This window comes from Trichosurus vulpecula, chromosome 3, assembly GCF_011100635.1.
Source record: "Trichosurus vulpecula isolate mTriVul1 chromosome 3, mTriVul1.pri, whole genome shotgun sequence".
NCBI classification, from domain to species: domain Eukaryota; kingdom Metazoa; phylum Chordata; class Mammalia; order Diprotodontia; family Phalangeridae; genus Trichosurus; species Trichosurus vulpecula.
The window spans coordinates 325,140,162-325,160,231 of NC_050575.1; the positions used below are offsets into that span (position 1 = coordinate 325,140,162).

At 34.4% G+C, this 20,070-nt stretch overlaps 1 protein-coding gene across 10 annotated transcripts in view; it reads right to left on the reverse strand.

Annotated features, from left to right (window-relative positions):
* EHBP1 (EH domain binding protein 1) overlaps positions 1 to 20,070 on the reverse strand; it is a 433,107-nt gene that overhangs the window by 216,152 nt on the left and 196,885 nt on the right. For 6 of the 10 annotated variants that reach the window (XM_036752173.1, XM_036752175.1, XM_036752180.1 and 3 more), the window contains exons 7-9: positions 14,428 to 14,567; positions 9,047 to 9,151; positions 8,152 to 8,274 (exon numbers count right to left, since the gene is read on the reverse strand). In XM_036752173.1, the coding sequence (XP_036608068.1) occupies positions 8,152 to 8,274; positions 9,047 to 9,151; positions 14,428 to 14,567 (368 nt within the window). The remainder of the gene's footprint in view (positions 1 to 8,151; positions 8,275 to 9,046; positions 9,152 to 14,427; positions 14,568 to 20,070) is intronic. The other 4 variants (XM_036752182.1, XM_036752181.1, XM_036752179.1 and 1 more) reach the window with 1 other exon arrangement.

A 20,070-nucleotide genomic window follows, 5' to 3' on the forward strand; every position in this document is an offset into this window, starting at 1 on the left:
AACTATTCCAATTTAAAGTGAAACCTCAGCATTCTTCTGATTCTTGTTATTAATGATTGGAACATTGTTTCATGTGGTTATTGTTTTCTTCTGAGAACTGTTTAATCTTTTGACCACCTAACTATTAGGGGAAGGGCTTTTCACTGCCTGTGGATCTGATTTACCTAACTCTTACATGAAAAATCTGATTCAAAGATTTTTTTACCCTATTTGACCGCTTGCCTTTTTATCCTAGATGCAATAATTTTGTTTGTATGGAAGCTTTTCAGATTCACGCAATCAAAATCATTTATCTTTTTATAACTGTATCTATTCTGCTTAAGAATATATCTTCTACCCATAACTGTGAGAAATATGTGAACTGCTTCTCTCCCCAATTTTTAATAGTATGATCATTAATATTAAAGTCATATATATTGTAGAATATGGTATAAAGTATTGGTTTAAGCCTAATTTCTACCCACCTGCTTTTAAGTTTTCCCAGCAGTTTTTATCATCTTAAGTAATTTATGTTTAATGATTTATTAAACATTGGGTTATTAATTTCCTTTGTTTCAAATTCTCCCTTGTCTAGTCTATACCACTGATTTATTTCTCTATTTTTAAACCAATGCGAGATGGTTTTCATGATTATTGCTTGATAGTATAATTTGTGGTTTAGAAGTCTTAATATTTTAGATTTTTTATTTTTCCAAATGAACATTATTTGATAAAGTTCTACAAAGTATCCCACTGGCAATTTTGATTGCTACAGCATCAAAATATAAATTAATTTTGGTGGTATTGTCTTTTTAAAAGTGATATGTAATAGGACATGAGCATTGAATATTTCTAAACCTATTTAAATTGTTAAGGAGCACTTTGTAAATGAAGCTATAGAAGTCTTTTAAGTGCTTTGATATATTGCTCTCCAGATTCTTTAGGTATTTTGTAGTAATTTGAAATGAGATTTCTATATCACTGAAAGATAATCTTGGATTTTGTTTTTATTACATAGAAATGCAGATGACTTTTGAAGGGTTTATTTTTCAGCCTGCAACTTTGCTGAAGCTGCTGTCTTGATTAGTATCTTTGCTTATTCCTTATGATTTTCCAAGTACAAAATCATCCCATTGACAAATAGGGATTAAATTTATCTCTTCTTTGCTTTGGTTTTCTAATTTTTTATAATGCAAATTCAATTCAATAGAGGCTGCTAAGAGACTGAGGGCTTGCAGTCAGGAAGACCTGAGTTCAAATCCAACCTAGACACATGGTAGCTGTGTGTCACTTTTTCTCTGCTTGTTTCCTCAACTATAAAATGGGGATAATAACACTACTTACTGTCACGGGGTTGTTGTAAAGAACAAATGAGATAAAATTTTTCCCCTAAGGACTGCTTTAGCTACATCCTAGAAACTGTAACATGTTCATTCATCATCATTCTCTTTCACATAATTATAAATTGTTTCTATAATCTGTTACTTGGTCTACTCATTATTTAGGATTTCATTGTTGTCTCTATTGGGGTCTGACTACTATTTGTATTGGTAAACGATGGTTTACTATTTATCCCTTTTTATATTTATTTTCTACAACTCTATACCTTAATATCTAATCATTTTCTATAAACATTCAATATGGTACTGAAAAATATGTACGTTCTTTCACTTACCACTTAGAAGATGCCATAAGTCTTTTACCTCTAGTTTTTCCTACAACGTGTTCAACTCTGTATTTTCCCTTTTGTTTATCTTTCATGTTATATTTGTCCAAAATTGAGAGAGGACATTAAAGTCTGATTCTATTATTGTATTATACTAACTTTTCTTATAATTTGGTTAATTTTGCCTTTATGAATTTACATGCTAACATTTGGAGCATACCATTTTAACACTAATATTGGTTTATTATCCAGAATTTCTTAATGTAGTTTTTTTAAAACTACTTTTTCTAAAGGTAGTTTTTTCCTTGTTTATCTTTTTAGTTGTACACATTTGTTTTTGTTCAATTCCTTCAATTTTATTCTGTGTATGTCTCTGCTTCTTAAGTGTGCTTCCTGTAAAGAACCGATTGTTGGACTTTTTTTTTTTTTAAGACTGTGTCCATAACTCATCTAGGCTAAAATTGCAGGGACTACTCATGGATCTAATCTCACTTATGGGCATGGGAGCTTTGACTGATCCCTTTCTAAGATGGGACAGGACACCCCACCTCGGGCAAACCGGTAGGCCTCTAGTTCCTAGGGTCTCATCAAGACTTAGTGAAGATATCCAATGGGCTTAGTCCAGTGCAATTCTGAACTTCCAAGATCAAGACACCCACCAGCCTCCACCTCCAAGGTAACTGGAATTAGACAATATTGTCCCCCTCTCCTTCCCTCCCAATTAGGAGTTGTGGTGCTTCTTGTTGTAGCTGTTCCTCTTCCTCTGTAAAGACAGCCCTTTCTCTCTTCTTTTAGTTTTGCTTAATCTATTTTAAGGAATCTTCATTCCCAGAGGCTCTCTTTCCCTCAGTCTCATCTCCATTCTCTCCATCCTTGTTTTTGGAGTTTTACTTATGAATTTCTTTTTATCTTATCTAATTCTTCCCCTTTTCTTCAGTTAAGCAGTCAAGTAAAATCTGCCTTCCTCACCTCCTCAGCAACTTCTTTTGTTAGTCTTATCTTTTTTTCTTGTCCTTTTTCCAAAACAAATTTCATTCCCTCATTCTCTTCCCTTTCTGTTTTTTCTAGAGTTTTATCTTCTATTGTTTCTATTTTTCTGTTATTGCCTTGTAAACCTTGTCCCTTTTTTTTTTCCTGTTGTGCTTCACTCACAGAAGTATGAATTACTGAGGAGATAAAAAGGACAGAAGTTTGCTCAATGGTAGAAATTTTCCTGCATTCTTGATTATGCAGTTCATTTTCTTTTCTACCTTCCATGACATTTCCTTTCTGGGTCATGTTCTCCCACTCTTCTGAATGTCAGTTACTTATAGCAATTCTGATTCCCCTTCTCCCAAAGCATCTCCCCATGATGGCACAGCACTCTCTCTAAGCACTAAAAGCACTTCAGATTATGCCATTATAAAGTATCTATCTTTCATTACAGACTATTTCTCTAGCCTCCTCCTAAGGACTGTTCTTAAGCAGGACCCCCTCACCTGATTAAATTAAGAATTCCCCTTCTTGTTCACTGTTTTAATCTCTCCCTTTGCAAACTCACCTAGTTTCATGTTGCCCCTCCTCTTGCTAAGGGAATGCAGCAGTTATTTTCCCCTCACTGTTTACCCCAGACTTGAATAAGGTACATCACACATTCCCTTCAGTATTCTTCTTCACCTTTTCCCTTCTACGTGCTCTCTCATTCTGCAGTTTAATTCAACAAAGAAAAAAAAAGATTCACCCATAGGCCAGGTGTCGGGAGGTTTATTCTATGGTGTTACAGACCAGTTCCTCTAACTTCACTTCAATTCCCTTGTGTACTTTTATAAAGAAATATCCTAATGGACCCTCTGCAGTTATTTTCTTGTTGTTATTTTTAATGTTTTCTGCTTCAGGTCCCTCCCTCCAGCTCCCCAGGGTAATTTATTCCTTGATTGTTGTATTTGTTTGCCTTTCTTGTGTTTCAGTTGTCTGGAGAGCTTACAACATTTCTGCTCACATCTGGTGTTTTGTTTGGGGGGGTAGGAAGTGCTTCAAGTGCCTCCTTCATTGAATGTCTGTTTTTTCATTGATGACTAGACTAAGGTTTGCTAAGTGTGTTACTTTGGGTTGCATCTTGAGCTCCCTAGCTCTTCAGAACACAACAGTTCCATTGCCTTCAGTGATTTCTGGAGGTAAACAAGAATTGGTTGTTATTCAAATTTCTTTTCTTTTATGTTTGAAAGACTCTTGGTTGCTTTGCAGATTTTGTTGTCAGTCACTGGAATTGTCAAATTTAAATGTCAGAGTTTGAAGAATGTTTGTCCTTTTTTCTGGAGGTAATTTATAGATTCTTTTGATTAGCACTTTGTTTCCTGTAATCAGAAGTTCTGGGCAGTTTCCTTGTATTATTTATTGCATTCTAATGTTCACATTTTTTGACTTGGCCTTTGTGTCCTATGATCCTTAAGTTGTTGTCTCCATGCATCTTGTCTCTGAGATTAATGTTCTGCTTGTATAGATAGTACGTTCTTTTAACATTGCTTTTTGCTTCTCCTCTTCAAAACTGTTATTTGCTTCTGCATATTTGCAGTTCCATTTAGTTGTTCTCTCTCATTTCTTTGGAGTGACTTGATGCCATAAATTCAAGTTTTTCTATCCAGCCAATTATTTCTGTAATACATGCCATAATTCTGCTCTTACAATACTTATTTCTTTTTTGAATCATTCAGCAACTCCTCCTGTGGTTCCATGATCTGTTGGGAATGCACAGGGTGCTATGCCTCATCAAGTCGGGTCGACTCATTTTCCTTTGTCTCATAATATTTATTCAGGGATATTTGGATTTATTTAGATGTCCTGGGGTTATCTTCCCTGCTTTGCTAAAGGTTTTTAAACTGAGCTTTCTTTGTTCCAAAGTTTTTGGTAATTTCAGTCTTTTCTCAATTCTCTTATTGCTTATTTTCTGATTCTTTCCCCTTTGGTGGTAGATTTATGGAGGGGTATACCTCAAATGCTACCTCAGTTTTCTCCCATGCTGGGAAATTCACTTTACATAGGCCTCAGTCAGTCCTTATCCCAAGTGACTTCTAGGGTACAGAATTGCCCCTAAATGGATTTCAGTCCTCTTTAATGCAAGCCTGGTGCAGTCTCAAATATACATACTAGTGTCCTGCCCCAGATCCCTTAGTTTTTTAGTTGTCTGTTTAACCATTACTGCATCTTTGTGTACTGCTGCCTTAGGCAGAACATGCTTCTGTTTTCCTACAGAAAATTCCTTCCACAAATGCAAGTTGTAACTTTATAACTTATAGCCCTAGAGAGTTGCCTGGAGAAGTTAGTGGTTCACATGATCATAAAAGGCAATACGTTTCAGAGACTGGAACTGAACTCCTGATTGTAAGGCAAGTCCTTCACTCAGTACTCTGTTCTGCCCCTCACTTAACAAAAGTCATGAAGGATATGGAGTAAAAGGGAAAGGGTGTAGGTTGAAGAACAATAGAAGAGCAGATAAAAGTACAAGTATTGGAAATTCTCCTTCTGAAAAATATTTGATACATAACTGGCATTTCTGAGAATTTTATCCAATTACATTTATGTACCTATATGTTCTAAAATTTGATGAAGATATATTGTGGGCTGGGGTCTTATACACCTTAAAGTTGAACAGTTTTTAAACATCATACTAGTACATCATAGGTCAGGAAATTGAATTTTGTCTTTATGTTGACTTTAAAATATTTTTGGATTCAAATTACGTAGAATTTGATTGTGAGCTTTGAAAAAGAATTTATCATTATAAGGTGAATTAGCATGGCAAAGAATTACAAACTGCAGCAGAAATTTAAGGAAAAAAACCAGTTTTTCTTTTTCAAACACAAGGGAAAGATGTAGCCCTTAATCTTGCAGACACTCATATTTTTCTTTAATCACAGTAACATACAATAGCAATAGCCATATCACTGTAAAATACAAATGTCTAATCTTTGATTTAGATTACCAAAAATAAAGTCTTGGTGGTACATGTTGTGGGGGAAAAAAACCCAAAATTGACAAAGCTAGCCAATGGAAATAAGATTTTATTTGTATATTTGTGAAGAAAATAGCAAAAACTGATCCAAACATAATCACCACAATTGGAAAACCAAAAGCAAGGAAGCATTTGAAACCGTAAAGCAAGATTGTAAAATGATATACCAGTGACAAAAGAGGGTGTAGGGTAAGATTATTTCATACAAAAGCTTACAAACACATCTAATAAGTTTTTAAAAGAGCCACTGAAGTGCAAAATGTCAATGAGTAGATAAGAAGCCTTTAAACAAAGTGAAGAGAAAGGGCAGATTTTTTTTTAATAAAAAGGAATTCAGAACTATAAAAAACCAAATTACTATCATTACTATCTTTGTAGTTTTTTCTTCCCCAATATAGTGCTGTTATTTAGAGACAAGTCTTAATCAAAAAAGTAACGTACAATTTAAAAAATGAGCATAAGTATACTGGATAACAATTAGTAAGAATAGAAAATAGCTATGTCTTAAAGAGAAAAACATCTTTCACACAAAACAGATAATAATGATTGTTATATACTTCCCTAGGCCTACAAGTCTGATTAACAATCTGGAACTATGATTAGTAGCCTCCTAGGCTTATACAAAGAGGATATAAGGATATGATTATGATTTTTTTCTACTTTGGTTCATGGTTGTTTTTATTTTAGAAAATCATTTAGATTTAATATGGGAAGCTATACTCTGGAATAAGGAATTCAAGTATAATTCAAAACATTAAGGCAAATTATTCTTATCCTTCTTTGTGGAGGAAGTCATTTATACTACCTGGGCCTCAGTTTCTACAATTGTAAATTGAAGGGAATGTAATTAGATAAATTCTAGGTTCCCTTCTAGATCTAAATATAATGATCCAATAATCTAATAGGCAAACTGGCAGCCTGGTCTTTCAAAGGGATTCCTAACACTTTTCATGTGGTATAATCTTTGGAAATCTGGTGAAATATATGGACCCCTTATCAGAATAATGTTTTTAAATGCATGAAATGAAATGAAGTATAAAGGATAACACAGAAAACTAAAAGTTAGCAAGCATAAAGATTTAATTTTTTCTCCTAATCAGTTTCCCCTGAACTTTATCTACGGACTTCAGGTAAAGAACCCTTTTTTCTAACATACCACATAATGATTAGAATTAAAGAGAACTATTCTCCTTTCTTTCATCATTAGCTGGATGACACTGAGCCAGACATTTAATGTCACAGGACCTCATTCCCTAAAATGTAGAATGAGATGATCAAACTATACAATCTCTTATTAGGGCCATCTTTGTGAGAAAAATAACTATCTTAGGCCAAGATTAGGAAGCAACAAGACCTCACCTCAAGCTTTTATTAGATCATTACCTTTATTGTTATTGTTCATAACAATAACAGCTATTATAGAATGCATAAGGTTTCCAAAAACTCCATATATATTATTTCCTTTGATCCTTGAAATAAAGCAGGTTCTATTATTCTCACTACTGTATAAATAGGGACAGAGGTTGAGATGGGTTAAGTGAACTGCCAATGTTCACATGCTAGTCAGAATCTGAGGCAGGATTTGAATTTGAGTTACTTGCCCTTCAAGGATCTTCCAGTTCTATGGTCTTTGGGAGTACACAAAATGCATATCTTACAAATTTAATTTATCTTACATTAATTTACATCCATTAGTTTGTAATTTATGCCAATCCAGACAAAAACTATGTGGAAATTAACCTATCCAGTATTAGTAATTGATAAGGGTTTGTTATACAAATTAACAATGTAAGCAAGAATGGTATAGGGAAAGTTGAAATGATTGTACCACATATTTTAAAACACTCTCAAGAACTGTGGAAATTAAATTTACAAATAGCTGACATGAAAATCAATAGGTTTCCTTCTCTACTGTTTGTAACAATTCCTCTCAGGATCATTGTTAACTGACCAATAATTTATCATAAAACAAGTACTGCAAGTATATTATAAAATGTTCTGTAATTCAGACTTTATATTAATTTCTAAAGCCATCTCCTTACTTAACTATATTTAATTACAAAACCCCTAGCGATTTGGAGGCAGGTATTTTTATTGATTTTTAGAAATAAGGATGGTCAGAGAAAGAAAGAAAAGAATGAGATATTATTTTAAAAGAATGACCCTTCAATCTGCATCATGGCAGGTTTCTATCATCAACTACAATCTCCTTTTAAAGTCCTTGAGGGTTCAAAAAGAGCTATATGACTAACAGTGAGTATTAATTTCCCCATTTATCTAAGTACAACTTTTTTCATTAACATCAGGGCTTTACTACTTAGTTGACTGATCTAGAACAGAAGTATAAAATAACTAAAATTTAGTGACCTAAAATATATAAATTTTTAAAAGAAATTACACAAGATTACTGTGCTACTGTAATGACTTTCTTCATTACAATATACAATGATATGATCCTAGAAACTTATCTGTGATTTAATATTAAAATATGGATATAAAAAGAAAAAAAACTTACTACCTTCTGAATCAGGATCTCCAAATGGATTTAATTCAGCTACATCAGGATCACCAAATGGATTTGAACTCAAAGTGGTAAAATCTTGTTCTACTTCGTCCAAAAAATTAAGCTTGTTGATAAGTTCTGAAAAAAAATACAAGGATTTCTTCATTAAGGCATAGTTTTCTGAATAAACTGTGATCACAATAAACATTTTAAATTCTAAAAATTCACACCAACAGTCCCTGGAAACAATAAGATATGTGTGGTGTTTTACCAATGGCAGAAATAATTCATGTATTTTGTAGCACACCAACATTTTCATGTTAAAAAGATTAAATGAATAGGATAGGTTTTCCCTGGTTGTTTCAATTCTGGTTTTACTCTAGTACCTGTGTATGACATGGGACGAACCATTTCCCTTCTTTGGATTTATTTATTCAACTATAAGTGGGTTGTACTAAATGATCACTACGGTCCCTTCCAGTTTTAATTCCAATCTAAGCTGGCACAATAAATAGATACTGAAATAGTTTAAAAGGTTAAAAACAATGAATAAATCCCTTGCTTACAAAACATGAATGCTGGTTTTGGTATTCAGCATAAGAAAATGACTTTAAAAGAACATTTCAATAATATTTACACATAATTCAGAAACAGTTAAAATAAATGGCCAATCATACTTAAATTCATATACTATTTAAAAATCATTATCTACTAGGATCTTGTTATAAGGCTATTACCCAGGTGATGGATCATTACATTGTTTCCTGTTGGTGCACTACAAATTACTGAACAGAACATTCAAGGAAAAAGCACAAAGACAAAACTAACATCTGAACATAGGCATAAGTCAAGCAGATCACAATAAATACAAGCAATCAGAAACAGAAAGAAAGGGGGTAAGCTCATAGACCTTCAGAAGAACTGGCTGATTTAGCTGAAGGCATATTTGCTTGCTTTATGCAGTCATCTTGATCTTCATCTAAGCTGCTCAGAGCATTCAACTGGTTTACAATTTCTGTAAACAGAAGCCAGTCAAGACAAACGTAAGGTAAAGTCATTTAATTGAAAAGCAGTAGAAGCATGCTGTTATTTAAAAAAAAAAGACAGAGGAAAAAAGAGAAAAGACATTCTGTTAATCAAGAGAATCCATTTAGAGTGTGTTATTTCTGTGTCTATCATATACTTATGCATTAGAATATTATGCTGTTCCAGAATATGAAAAAGAAGAAGTGCAGCAAGGTTAAACCACTAGGGGAACATAAAGACTATGCAAATGAGCACAACATCAAACAAAGACAATCATCCAAGATGTTAAAACTGGTTCCCAAAATGAGTCACTACTTTTTGTATTTGTAAATAAAATGTAAATTTTATATAAAACTTCACACAGTATAAAATATCATTCTGAATTAAAACTAAATTTTCTAAGAACATTTTAAAATCAATTATGTAAATTAGCATGGATTTATATCCAAGATTTTTTTTAAATCAACACTGAAATAGAAAAATCAGAAAAGCAGCTTATAGTTCATATTCCTGTTTTCCCTGATTTTTTCTTTTCTTTTTTTTTGGCAGGGCAATAATAATAGGGAGCCACTAGAGCTTACTGAATAAGGGAATGACAAGTAAGACCTGTGTTTCAAGATCGTCACTTTGGTTATTTGTATGAATTGGAGAGGGAAGAGACTTGCTTGACCCCTTCTCGCTATCCCTTCTCACAATGTAGTCTCCTCCTATTATTACTGGATCAAATACAATTTCTTCTATTTGATATTTAAAGACTTTCACAAACTCATTCCAACCTACTTTTCCATACATATATCACTTCTCTTCCTGAATTCCACAATATGGCCACATACAACATTCCATCTTTCTCTCTATGCCTCACAGAGGCTGTACCTCATACCTGAAATAAACTCTCTCCTCACATCTGCTTCTTAGAATACCTAGTTTCCTTCAAAGCTCAGTCCAAGCACCACTTCCTTTAAGAAGCCTCTTCTGAATTTCTTACCTGAAATTTTCTTGTATTTACTTTATATATATTTTGCATAAACTTATACAGCTTCACATTGTTTCCCTCAATAGAATGCAAGATGCTTGATGGCAGGGACTGCTTGATTTCTATGTATCCCTAATGCCACTTAACGTTTACTAATTGATTGGCTGCTGGAAAATTAGTTTTCCTTTTTTTAATTATTTTAATACAAAACAAATACATAATAAGAAAAGAAAAAGAAACATCGTTTACTTAAATATTGAAACTTAAACACAAAATAAGAAAAGAAAAAAAAGGATTGCCATGTGCACAGCAGAACATAAGAGAGGAATCAAAATATAGAGCAGTAAATTTCCATTTCAAGAAAGCCTATACAATAAATACTATACATTGTATTCAAAGGAGTCCATCTTTTCTTTACTTCTTTGTAGGTTTTCTTTTGTTCTCTGCTGTGTACTTTTTACTTTGTTCTTTTTTCTCCCTCCCTTCTGATCCCTTAGAAGGTACAACTGAGTACGGATATACATGCTCCTGCATGCGCGCACACACACAAACACACACACACACACACATATATACACGAAGATATATACATGCATATACACATACATAAGTATACTTACACATACATATACTTAAGATATCTATATCATACCCATATATAGATGTATACATTCATATGCATCAATGTAAGACCATACTATAGTTGTTTGTCCTCTGTTTCTCTGACAATGGATAACCTCTTCTTTCTTATGTGTGAGTCTTTCCATATTTTTCTAAGTCTACCAACTTGTCATTTCCTACACCACAGTTATTCCTACACTCTCTAGTTATTTTAAACAGTCTAAAAGAATAATGATTAATATGGCTGACACATGGTGTAGTTCCCCTATTTTTCTCTTATGATTAAATCTATTTTAGCTTTATCTTTCTCTGAGATCATGATTACTACCCTGCTTTTTTTCCCTAATAAATTCTACTCCTGATCTTTATTTTATGTTTGTATCTCTTACTTCCTATCTTTCCTAACTCCTCTGCTTCTACCAGGCCATTACTTCTACATTACCTTGCCTTCCTATTAATTAACCTATCCCCCCTCCAAGGATCCCTCCCTTATCCTCCTATTCCTGTTAATCTAAACACCCTTATATTAAATCCCTCCTTATCCTATTCCCTCACCCTCCCCTATAAAAATCCTTCCCTTATCCTCTCCCCACTGCCTAACTCTCTATTGCCTTAGCCTTTTATTTCTTTCTGAATTTAAAAGACTTTTATACCCTTCTAAATCCCTCTTTAACCCATTTCCAATGAGGGTGAGCAGGGTTCCAGAACTACCAGCCCTCTTCCCCCATCTAATTCCTGTGTCAGTTCTTCCTCTTGCACTTCATTTGTATAAAATAATCATCTTTTTAACTGCTCCTAAATGGTTTTACTTTTTAAAATCATATACTCAGGTCTACCCCAATCTTTCTTAAGAACTACTCAATTACTAATAACAATCTTAGACATATCTTACATTTCATCATACAAAAGGTAAGTCCTCATTGAGTCCCTTGTAATTAGTCTTTGATAGGTACCTTATCTTTCTCTTGGATCTTATATGTCAAATCTTCTATTAAATTCATGTTGTTGTTTTTTTTAACAAAATGCTGAAAGTCTGACAATTCATTAAATATCTATTTTTTTTCCATTTAAGATTATGTTTAGCTTTGCTGCGTGTGATATTTTTGGCTGCAACTCCAGTTCTTTTGCTCTTCAATATACAGTGTTCTAAGACCTGCAATCTTTTCGTGTTGCTGCTGCTAGGTCCTGGGTGATTTCTAATTATAGCACTGCCATATTTAAATTGTTTTTTCTTATTGCTCATAATATTTTATCCCTGAGATGGGGGTTTGGGAATTTGACTATGATCTTCTTATAGGTTTTCCTTGTAGAATCTCAGGTGGTCATCAGTTCATTTTTTCTACTTCTACTTTCTCCTCTTGTTCTAATGCTTCAAGACAATTTTCTTTAATGATTTCTTGTATTACTGTATTAAGATTCCTTTTTTGATCATAGCTTTCAGGTAGTCTGATTGTTCTTATGTTTTGGAAAATTAGTTTTCACAAGAGAAATGAATGTCTACTATAGAACCAACAACATACAACAAATGTTAGAATAAAGGGGGACAGGATAGGATAGAGGGAAATATAAGTAGTCTTTCACAACATGATTATTGTGGAAGTGTTTTTTCATATTGATACTGTGTGGCCTATGTTGAATCGCTTGCCTTCTTAGGGAGGGTAGATGGGAAGAGAGAGGGGAGAGAATTTGGAACTCAAAGTTCTAAAAGTGGATGCTCAAAAAAAAAGTTCTTTTTACATGCAACTGGGAAATACATAGGCAATGGGGTATAGAAATCTATCTTGCCCTACAAGAAAGTAAGGGGAAAGGGGATTGGGGGGAGGGGGCTGACAGAAGGGAGGGCTGACTGGGGAACAGAGCAATCAGAATATACGCCATCTTGGAGTAGGGAGGAAGGTAGAAATGGGGAGAAAATTCGTAACTCAAAATCTTGTGGAAATCAATGATGAAAACTAAAAATATTAAATAATAAAATATGAAGGAAAAATATTAAGTAATGTGACTGTTTAATATGCTTCATTCAAGGAAAATAGCTTCCTCGCCTTTTGGCAACCTTGGTCCTCACTGAATACTAACATACTGCAAGGGGCTAGGGGGAAGGCAGAATCTTTCATAGTCTCATCAAGGCAATATCTAGTAAGATGAACATATCTCTTAAAATAAAAATCCTTTTTTTTTTCCAAAGAGAAAAGATGGAGTGTCCGAAAGCACATACAAGTCATAGAGCAATGTTATTTCTGAGGGGGGTATGTGTCCTTGTTTTTGTGTGTTTATTCAGAGACTATTAGGAAGAAAGACAAACAGAGGTATGAGTTGGGTAGACACATTAAAAAAACCCACAATTATGAAGACTAATGAAATCTTATAAATGATAATACTGAAAGATAAACTGAAAAACTTTCATTTCAGATATCAAACAAGAAGCAGGAATACTGGCCTCTTAATTTGGTATACCTATTTTGCAGATGAACTTAGGATCTGTGTTCTGGTCCTGGCCCTGACACTTATTACCTGTGTGACCTTGGGTAAGTTACTTAATTTATCTGGGCCTCAGTTTCCTTACCTAGAAAATAAGAGAACTAACCCAGCTGAATACTAAGGTCTCTTCGCAGCTCTAGATCTATGACCCTGTGTTTAATTTTGAATAATAAATAAATAAAACAAAAATGAAGAATACCAGAAGGACCCTTATGTCTGTCACAGTAATTTTCTAGAGTAATATAATTTTACGTAAATAAATTATATTGGCAGAGTTCTTTTAAACATTCAGAGTATTTTTACATATATTCTTTCTAGACACTTATAATATTGTTACTGGCAACAGTATTAGAAGGGTAACATACTATACTAATAACCTATATTATCCTTTTCAAGGATAAAGTGTCAACAAGACTTTGAGTGCCCTCTATGACCTCTAAACCCTTTTAATTCTCAAAAACTATGACTCCATATGTTAGCTTATAAAAGACTAACTATTAGAGTTATATAACCAACTACATGAGCCAGGCATCATGGGAAATATCCAAGAAATAAAAGACAGTTTTCCTGCCCTCAATGAACTCAAACCTTAGTTAGGGAAACAAGACCTGCAAAACAAAAATAGTTTAAAACAAAACACACCGCAATATAAGTAGTGTTAAACAGTCATAAATACACTAAGTACCAAAGGAGATCAAAGTAAAAGGAAATCAATGTGAGAAGTTTTTTAATTGAAGCTTGAGGGGCCAGCTACACATGAACTTGCAATAAATGAGAATAAACTAAGTAAGGCTGACACATATCTATTTTTGTCACCTTTTTTGTCATGTCTTAGGGCAGACTGGTAACCATAGGGCCTCACATTATTACATAAAAATTCATCCATATGTTGCCACAAAAAGTAATGAATTAACAGTTTCAGACAAGTTTTCATATTTTTTTACCTGTCCTCAGACTTTATCTCAAATTATTGCAAAGCTATAAAAGTATATCAGCAATATGCCGTCAGAAGCTAAAGTTTCTTCTTTGGAAAGGCTGTGATAAAAAAAACAAAACTGTCTACTGAGTCGAATGATTTTCTGAGAAAACAGAATGAAAGTTCCATGACCTACACCATTCCATGCCCCCAACCCTGGTCAAAAAGAAAAACAAACAAACAAAAAACGTTTGTGCTATGATATGACAAGGCCAACCTGTAATTTTTGCAGCCTTTTCCTCTTGGTTCACTCTGTTCTCTTCATCATCTTCATTGTCCTCTTCAAAGTCATCTAAATTGCCAATGTCAGCCTGCTTCATACTCATCAAACTGGCCAAACTTTGCATGTCTTCATCCCTAAACCAATCATTCAAAACACAATTCATGTCATCAAATAGTAACGGTATTAATATTTTGTTCTTATAAAACATACACCTTTCACTGCTCTTGTCCTTGAAATACAGGGTTAATTAATCACTGTTAAGGAGGACAGTAAAATGCCATGACAAAATCAAATTTACTTTAAAATTGCACTTCATAAATAAAAAAAACAGACCCGAAATATGCTTTCTTATCATATAATCTAAGAACAGAAATTGACCTTAAAAGACAACTAGGGCAATCTGTACCTGACTGAAGAAAACCACGACTATCACCAGTGTTCATGCTGCCTCTGCTTAAAGTGCTCCAGTATGGGACAATACAGACCATTCCAATCTCAAATTTTCCTATCAGATCTAAATCTACTACTCTATAATTTCGAGTAACTCCTCCTAGTTCTGCCCTGTAGGGCTAAGCAGAACAAGTCTACTTCCTCTTCCACATAATAGCCTTTCAATACTTGGAAACAGCTGTCAAGAACTCTCCCTTTACATCTTCTGTTCCCTAGTCTAAAGCACTATCAGTTCCTTCCACTGATTTTCATGTGGCAATATTCTCTAGTCCTCTCACCATCCTGGTCCTCTTCTCATGGATGTTTTCTAGCTTGTTAATATCTTTCCTAAAACATGGTCCCCAGAACTGAATATCATGTTCTAGATATGGCATGACCAGTGTATATTTATAACAGAACAATGATTTCCCTCAGGACACTGCGTTTCTCTTAATGGAGTCCAAGAGCAAATTAATTTGGGGGGGCTGTCATGCCGTACTGCAGAACATATTGAGCTTATGGTATGCTACAGCCCCCAGTTCTATTTCACAGGAATTGGTGGGTAGTTTGATCTTTCCTTAGCTATATTTATAAACTGTTTTTGAATCCAAGTGTAGGAATTTACAGTTATGCCTATTAAATTTCATCATATTCTATATGGCCGAACATTTTAGCCTGTTGAGATATATCTGGATGCAGAATCTGTTTTCCAGTATATAAAGCCCACATTCCAAGCTTTCTATCATGTGCAAATTTGAGAAGTATGCCATTAATAGTATTCTCCCAATCAAAAGATCATTTCCTTTGAAATAAGAAAAAGAAGCAAAATAAGAGCTCAGTAGTTCAGATTACTCACCACTGTCTGTAATTAGCAACCCATACATCCTAAGTAGCAGTCTTATCAAATTGTTGTTTTTTCTCTTATTACTGATATAGCTAAAAAACATTCCTCATGGCCCTAAGCTCATTTTAGGTTTTGGTATTCCTGACATAATTTTTACATGATCATGTTACTGGTGGCACAGCCAAGATGGCTGAGTACAGCCCAGTTCTGCCAGTGTTTCCCTCAAAAAAAAAAACCCAAAAAACCCAAACTTTAAAATAATGCCCCTAATCAAATTCTGAAGTGACATTTTTCAAGCCAAGACACCTTAGGAGGGGAGAAAGAGAGGTCTGTGTTACTGGGGTAGGGGTTGGCTTGGAGCACACATTGTGACAACACTACCTGTAGGCCTTGGAGGTGGTTGCAAAAACAGCCACAGCACTCTGGGGAGTTTTCAGCCCAGGGACAGTACAGAGATTGGACAACTGGTCAGAAAAAAAGAATACAAGGAATACCTGTGCTAGCACTGGGCACAGGACTGAGCACTATTTGGTAATTCCATTGCCCGTATCCATTTCTGGGTTGAAGTTCTAGGGTGGAGAGCAGCTACCACTTGTGTTTGCAAGGAAGCAAATGCCCTGAGGAACAATAGCATTTGTGGCTACAAAGGAGCAGGGGCCCATCCTAATTAAGGACCAGAGTACAGACAAGAGAGCAGTGACCGTACCTCTCTCCTGATCACACCACTTTGGAAGAACTGAAAACTTACAAACACACCAGAACTAGTTGTGCAGAAAGCAGCACCAAAAAGCCTGAAGTTTGAGACAGCATCCCTGTTTCCCAGGTGAGTAGAGCCCAACTTTAACATAAAATTCAAAGTCGAGATATAGGCTGGAAAAATGAGCAAACATTTAAAAAGAAGAACTTAACAATAAAAAGCTACTGTGGTGACAAGGAAGATCAAGACATAAATTCAGAAGAAGACAATCAAGTCCAAACACCTACAAAGAAAGCCTCAAAGAAAAAATGTGAATTGGGCAAAAGCCCAAAAAGAATTCGTAGAGTGCTAAAAAATTGTTTTCAAAATCAATTAAGAGTGGTAGAGGAAAAACTGGGAGAACAAATGGGAGTGAGGCAATGAAATTATGAAAAGAAAATTAACAGCTAGGTAAAAGAGGAAAAAAAATACTGAAGATCTGCCAAAATTAATAAGCAGACCTGGAACTGAAACTCAGATTTTCTGACTCTAAAATTAATTTAAAACAACAAAACAAAACAAGAATTCTTTCACAAAATGCTAGAGCATTTTGCAATTATGATTAAGATTCAATGCTGAAATGAAATAAAATTCACAATATGATAGATTATCTGGCCTCATACACTTACTAGCTGTGTGATCCTGGGCAAATCACTTAACCTCTGTCTACCTCAGTTCCTTCATGTGGAGCAAATGGGGTTGATTAATAGCAGCTTCCTGTGAGGGTTATTAGGAGTATAAAATTCAACAAAATCTGTAAAGCATTTTACAAACCTTAAAGAACTATTGTGCCAACTATTATCGCCAAGCAGCTTTTTAAAAAATATCACTTATTCTATGAATTAAAAAAGGTTAATTGGGAGAACTAACTATGAATAAATTAAATACTAATTACTAATTTTTTTAAAAAACATGTTATTAAAAGTGTTGTAAAGATTATTTCAGGAAACATTTATGAAACATGACCATTTGCCAAATACTGTTTCAGTCAGGGGGCATGGGAAGTGGGAGATGTTGGGGGAAGAAGATACAAAGCTTAGGTAAGACATGGTTCTTACACCTCATGGAGCTCACAGTGTAGTGAAGACATAAAACATAAATACAGTTAAATGTAATGTACAGTTATGAAGGAATAAGTGGATGAGAAAATTACAAAATGGTATATGAGGTATATTAGGGTGGACAGTTTGTAATATGGAGATCAGGCAAAGCATTTAACAGTGTTATGAGTTAAATTTCAGTTTCTTCATTTATAAACTAATAGGCGATTGTGCTAAGTGATGTTTATGGACCCTTCCAGCTCTAAGCAAGGGCTGTGAAACCTTAGGTTTTTATGGAAACACCAGACAATATATTTTGATTTGCCATTTTAGTGAGAGCTCTGCGGTAGCTTGGCTTCACTTACTAAGGCAATTAGGTAAATTTCTATGCTTGTAGGCGGGCCTCATAAATTGCATTGTGGAGCCACATGTGTCCCACAGGCTGCATTTTGGACAGCCCTGCTCTAAACTATATGAAAGGATAAGAAATTTACGTGAAAAGAGTAGAAGGGGAGACAGTTCAGGAATAGGAAAGGGAACAAGGAAAGGCACAGAGGTAGCAAAATGTAAGGTCAGTTTTAAGGGTAAAGAATAGTCCAGTTTTGCTGTAACATAAAATTTGTGAATGAAAGGGGTAAGATCATAAAGGCAGAGTTATGCCAGATTGTGGAGGGCCTTAAATGCAAGGCAACAGAATTTGCATTCTGCTTGGTAGGTAATAGGAAACTAATGTAAATGTCTGACCAGGAGAGAAACAACCTGACCACAATTAAGAAAGATGATGCTGGTAGTAGTACAAAGGATGGAAGTATAAACGAAAAAAGCAGATGAAAGACCTGTTAGAAGGCTAATGTACTATTAATAGAAGTGAAGGTTTGAAATGGAGTGAGGATAGTAGGAATAAAAAGGACACTTGTTAAGAAATATTGCAGAAGTAGAATTTATAGGACTTAGCTACTGACTGGATGTGGGAGGTGTAGGAGAAGGAATAATCAAACTAAGTTTGCTTTAACGTTTTGATCATGAGGGTCAGAGAAAATAGGAACTCTCCTAGTTTTACCCATCCTTTCCTCCATTGCACTCCTATCTCAATAAATAAGGATTAATTAGTTAATTATTCCCTGCCACCTAAATATATGTCCACTAACTTAAAAAAAAAAACTTTCCCTTTGCCATGTCATCCTTTCACATTAATGCCCTGAATATCTCCTCTTTTTCACAGCTAAAACCATAAAAAGAATAGTAAACACTTCTGGAGGCACTGCATAATTAAAAAAATGTTGGACCACATGTTAGAAAGAACTGAAATCAATCTACCTCATACACGTACATGTAGTAGGATCCTCTCTGGGCATCGGCTCTTGTTTTACAAATTGAGGACAAAATAATAAGTACTATCTTGCTAGATAGTAATGAGAATCCAATGAGACAATGTATGTAAAGTTATCTGCAAAGCTCAAAGTGCTATATAGGTCAGGTACCACTATTTTGTTCTTATTTTTTTGATGGTGTTCAGATAAATGAACCTAGGACATACTGTGCTCCTATTAGTCTTTCACATTTAACGTTCTCAAGACTACTGCACAGGGGGATAAAGTGAAATAATGGTATAAGGCTATATATATATTAATACTTAATCTGGAGATTCATTGAGAACTTCTTTGGTATAGCTCCAGAGCAAACAAGAGGGATTGATTGATTTGATTGACATGTTCCTCATCCTGCCTTCCACATGCTTTTGATCACCTCTCCTAGATCCCTATATTTTGTAAGCTTTTTGCTCCATGTAGCTTGGAGATTATAAAAATTTGGCATAGGAACATCTATTAAAAACATTGTTCTTTTTAAAATACATTTTTATTTATTTAAATATTTCCCAATTACATGTTTTAAAAAATTTAACACTCATTTTTAAGAACTTTGAGTTCCAAATTCTCTCCCTCCATTATCCTTGAGAATGCAAGCAATCTGATATAGATTATACATGTGCAGTCATGGAAAACATATCTCTGTATCAGCAATGTTGTGAAAGAAAATGCACATGCGCACGTACACACACACACACACAAAATCAAGTTAAAAGAGTATGCTTCAATCTGCATTCAGAGTTTATCAGTTCTTTCTCTGGAGGTGGAGAGCATTTTTCATCATGCATCCTGAGGAATTGTCTTGATCTGAGTAGCTAAGTCTTTCAGAGTTGAACATCCTTAGGATCAACTTAAATTTAAAACTTAAATTGCCTTTACTATGTACAGTTTTCCTGGTTCTGCTCATGTCACTCTACATGAATTCATGCAAGTCTTTCCAGATTTTTCTGAAAGCATCCTGCTCATTATTTCTTATAGCAAAATAGTATTTCATCACAATCACATACCACAACTTGATCAGCCATCCCCCAATTGATGGGCATCCCTTTGATTTCCAATTCTTAACCACCACAAAAAAGAGCTGATTATATATGTGTGTGTGCGCATATATGTGTATGTGTATATACATATATGTATATATATACACACACATATATATTTTAATATAGCAGAGAGTATTAGTCTTAGAGATGGGAAGAACTGGGTTTAATTCTTTTTTTG